At 47.1% G+C, this 3944-nt stretch overlaps 1 protein-coding gene across 4 annotated transcripts in view; it reads right to left on the reverse strand.

Annotated features, from left to right (window-relative positions):
* MCPH1 (microcephalin 1) overlaps positions 1-3944 on the reverse strand; it is a 194589-nt gene that overhangs the window by 1062 nt on the left and 189583 nt on the right. The window contains exon 13 of one of the 4 annotated variants that reach the window (XM_015591822.2): positions 3489-3882. The exons of 2 other annotated variants lie outside the window; for them this stretch is intronic. In XM_015591822.2, the coding sequence (XP_015447308.1) occupies positions 3646-3882 (237 nt within the window). In that variant the 3' untranslated portion in view covers positions 3489-3645. Of the gene's footprint in view, positions 1-3488; positions 3883-3944 lie in introns of those variants that run through there. One more of the 4 variants, XM_015591824.2, reaches the window with a different exon arrangement.

Raw genomic sequence — 3944 nt, forward strand, 5'->3', positions numbered from 1 at the left:
ACCCCTCGCCCCTGACTTTCCCGCCCACCCTGCTGCTCCTCGGCTCTAAATCCCAGCTCCCCAGGCTGAATTCGGAGTGGAGCCCATCTCTTCCCAGGGCAAGATCCCAGTGCCGCGGCCCCCACACCCATCGTCGTGGCCCCCCTTGAAGAAAACCGGCCTGAGCAGATGTCATGAACATACACATTTTTTCTCTAACACTATTGCCAGTTGAAAAAACTGCAGCTCTAAAAAAGGCCAATGCCTTGTCCACGGTCCCATGGCTGGGTACCACGGAGAAGGGTGACCAGGAAATCCAGCTTAGATTTAGGGTAAGGAAAAAGGTGGCAGTGTGCTAGACAAGAATGGCCATGGCCTGTGGCTGTCACCTTACATGGCAAGCAGGAACTAAGGTTGCAGATGGAAAGGCTGCTAATTAGTTGACTTAAGAGACTCTCCGGGATCTCCCGGGTGGGCCCGCGGTAATCAGTGTCGTCACAAGGGTGCTGAGCTGGGAGGAGGGGCCAGGATGGTCAGTGTCAGAGGAAGCAGTGCGGAAGCCTCCACCACGCCGCTGGCGGAGGCGTCCACCAGCCACGGAGGGCAGGTGCCCCAGGAGCTGGAAAAGGCGGGAAAAGGGATTCTCTCCTGGAGACTCAGGAAGGACGGCAGCCTGCCCACACCAGATGAAGCCTCTGAAACCCATTCTGAGCCCCGGAGAGGAAGGGAAAAACGGAGAAGTGGAAGAGAAAGCATAAGAATTGAGTCGAATGTAGCAAAACAAGGAACAAAGATGGGGAGAGAGGGGGAGACGGGGCGGGCTGGAGGGCGGCGGCAGGCACGAGAGGGCGGCGGGGTCTTCACTGCCCGTCTGCAAAGAGCTTTGTGATCGGAGCGACCCGACCCCAACGGGCTTCTGCGTAGGAGTTAATGCCCCCACTTTAGAGATGAGGAAATCCAGGTTTTGGGTGTTGAAGTGACTCAGCCGAAGATACTTGGACTGAGGTGTAGGCACAGAAACAGCATGCAAACTGCCACATGAATAAGGCTCGCATTGCAATGGCTTCCGAATAGGTAGGTGCCCGAATTTTTATTTCCAAAAATATTAGCAATATTACTGAACACACACTGTAACACAAACAAAAATCAAATGTAAAAATCCTGGGCCAGTTACCCGACTCAGATCACATGTCACCTTCCTATGTTTTCACTGTACACACGTAATTTTGCAGTTGATTGCAGTATACACATAATTTTATATCTTTTTAGTTCATATTATAAAAATTTCTTATATCGCATCAGTCTTCATAATTATAATTTATAATGGCTGCCCGATATTTCATGAGACTGATGTATATAGTAAGTTACTAAGGGACTTCCATACTGTTGTCCCCAGTTACTTTTCCATATGAATAATGCTGTCACGAGCATCTTCGGGTACTTGTCACTTTTATTTTTCAAGAGCGCTCTCTTAAGATTAATTACTGGGATTGAGAATATGGATATTCTGATGATTCCATGTTTTCATACTATTGTGGTTGGAAAAGACACTTGACATGATTTCAATCATCTTAAATTTATGAAGACTTGCTTTGTGGCCTAACATATAATCCATCCTGGAGAATGTTCCATGTGTGCTTGAGAAGAATGTGTGTTCTGTTGCTTTTGGATGGAATGTTCTGTATGTGTCTATTAAGTCCATCTGGACAAGCGTGTCATTTAGGCCAATGTTTTTTTTTTTTCCGTTTTCTGGCTGGATGATCTAGCCATTGATGATTACATTGAAGCTATAGATCAATCTGAAGAAAACTGCCATTTTATCAATATTGTCTTCTAAAACATGAGCTCGGTATATTTCTCCATTAGTTTAGGTTTTTAATTTCTCTGAGCAATGTTTTATAGATTTCAGTATACAGGTCTTATACTTTTGTTAATTTATTCCTATTTAGTTTATTTTTAGATGCCATTTTAAATGGAATTATATTCTTAATTCCATCTTTAAATTGTTTATTGGTAGTATATAGAAATACAATTCGCTTACTTTGGTTTATTGATTTTGTATCCTGTAAATCTTGCTAAAGTTGCTTATTCTATTTTTTGATTCCTTATTTTTTTTACATATAGTATCATGTGATCTGAGATAGTTTTACTTCTTCATTCATAACCTATATGCCTTTGATTTCTTTTTCTTGCCATTTTCTCTGGGTAGAAGTTTTAATACAATGTCGGACAGAAATAGTGAAAGTCATGTACCTTTGAAAATTTTAAAAATTCGGCTCCTGAGACACTTTGAGCCCTACATGTTTTGCATAAAGAATTATAGATCTCTAGTGACTTCCGGGGTTCCTAGGGGGTGAAATGAGGACCACATATGATGTTTAGTGCACGGCTTGGCACATTCAGCGTCCTCATGGGGTGTTAGAACCTTGAATAGCCACTGGCAGGCCAGTCTCAGGAATCAGCACAACTTAGCACCAAGGACACAGACCTGAGTGGGCCGATGACCTGGTGGCAACCCAGAGCCGGTGTGGTGGGGGAGGGGACGCTCCTTTTGGTTTGTCCCCAGCATCAGTCAGCACAGTTTTCACCAGTGTCCCCAGGAATTTCTGGTGTGTGGGAGCACTGCCGGAGAACCTGAGTTTGAAGTGGCCAGGCCCAGGATGCCTGCAGATTAGTGAAACAGGGTCCGTCACATGGAAGGGTGGACTCGGGCCTGCTGAGTTGTAGTGGGGTTCAGCTGTTGTTGGGGTATGAGTAGTGTGAGGGGGTTATATGTTCTACCTCATTTTAAAACCAAGAGAAAACCATTATTTCCATGTGCATTGCTACCTCCTTTCTCAAAGGTTTATTCTAGAAGTTGAGCGATTATTCTTTGAGGGGCTGGAGTCTGAGGTATGAACAATAGCTGAGATCAGTCACATAAACAAGACGGACAGGGGACAGTATCATGATGACATCTTAGGGGCCCCTTCGAACTCTTTGGGGTTTAGCATTTCTCTCCTGTAGAGAGTGACCCATCAGCATGTGTGTGATCCGGCCCCACTGCCAACTTCCCTGGGGGACAGCAGGCCTCCGTGTCGCCAGCGGAGGCCACGCTGGTGACGCTCTCCTCACCGTGAACGAAGCCTGGAGACGGAGGGCCGCTTGATGGCCGTAGTTTTCACTGCACAGCGCTCCTCGCCGGTCGGCTTGAGTGGAATCTCAGGCACATAAAAGGCATCCTCCGTAACCAAGGCATCCTCAGTAACCAAGGCATCGTCAGTAACCAAGGCATCCTCAGTAACCGAGGCATCCTCAGTAACCGAGGCATCGTCAGTAATCGAGGCATCTCCTTCCGACCTAGCACGTGACGCGTTACAAAGATCTAACCAAGGAACGTAACGAGACAACTTAATTCCAAGGCATCCTCCGTAACCGAGGCATCCTCAGTAACCGAGGCATCCTCAGTAACCGAGCAGCCTCCTTCCAACCTAGCACGTGACGCGTTACAAAGATCTAACCAAGGAACGTAACGAGACAACTTAATTCACACTCTTTATTTAACGAATGAATTATAAAAGTTCTGTGGCTTTTTAATTATGATCATCGCTCAGGTACAAAGACCGGCATCACCTGGCACAGGCCCCCGAAGGGCGAGTCGATGTTTCTCTGAAACACGTGTGCTCGTCAGAAAGTCACACAAAGGGGCTTCTTCGTGGAGAACCCGCAACACACGGGGCAAACGTGACGATCTGAGAGGCATCCTGTCTGGGTCAGTTCCTTCTCGTCACACATTTGTGTCTCATCTGAACGTCCAAAGCCAACTCCCGAGCCGTGTGCAGCAGCCACCCGTGGAGTGACGCCTCCGTCACTGCAGCAACAGGTAGTTTTCAAAGGCGCAGACCTCGTGCCGAGCGATGGAATCTAGAGGGAGAGAAGCAGTCGGGCATTCGTCAGCGCCAGCCACAGTGGATAATGGCCTTTCC

Source organism: Pteropus alecto, unplaced genomic scaffold (assembly GCF_000325575.1).
Source record: "Pteropus alecto unplaced genomic scaffold, ASM32557v1 scaffold35, whole genome shotgun sequence".
Classification (NCBI taxonomy): Eukaryota; Metazoa; Chordata; class Mammalia; order Chiroptera; family Pteropodidae; genus Pteropus; species Pteropus alecto.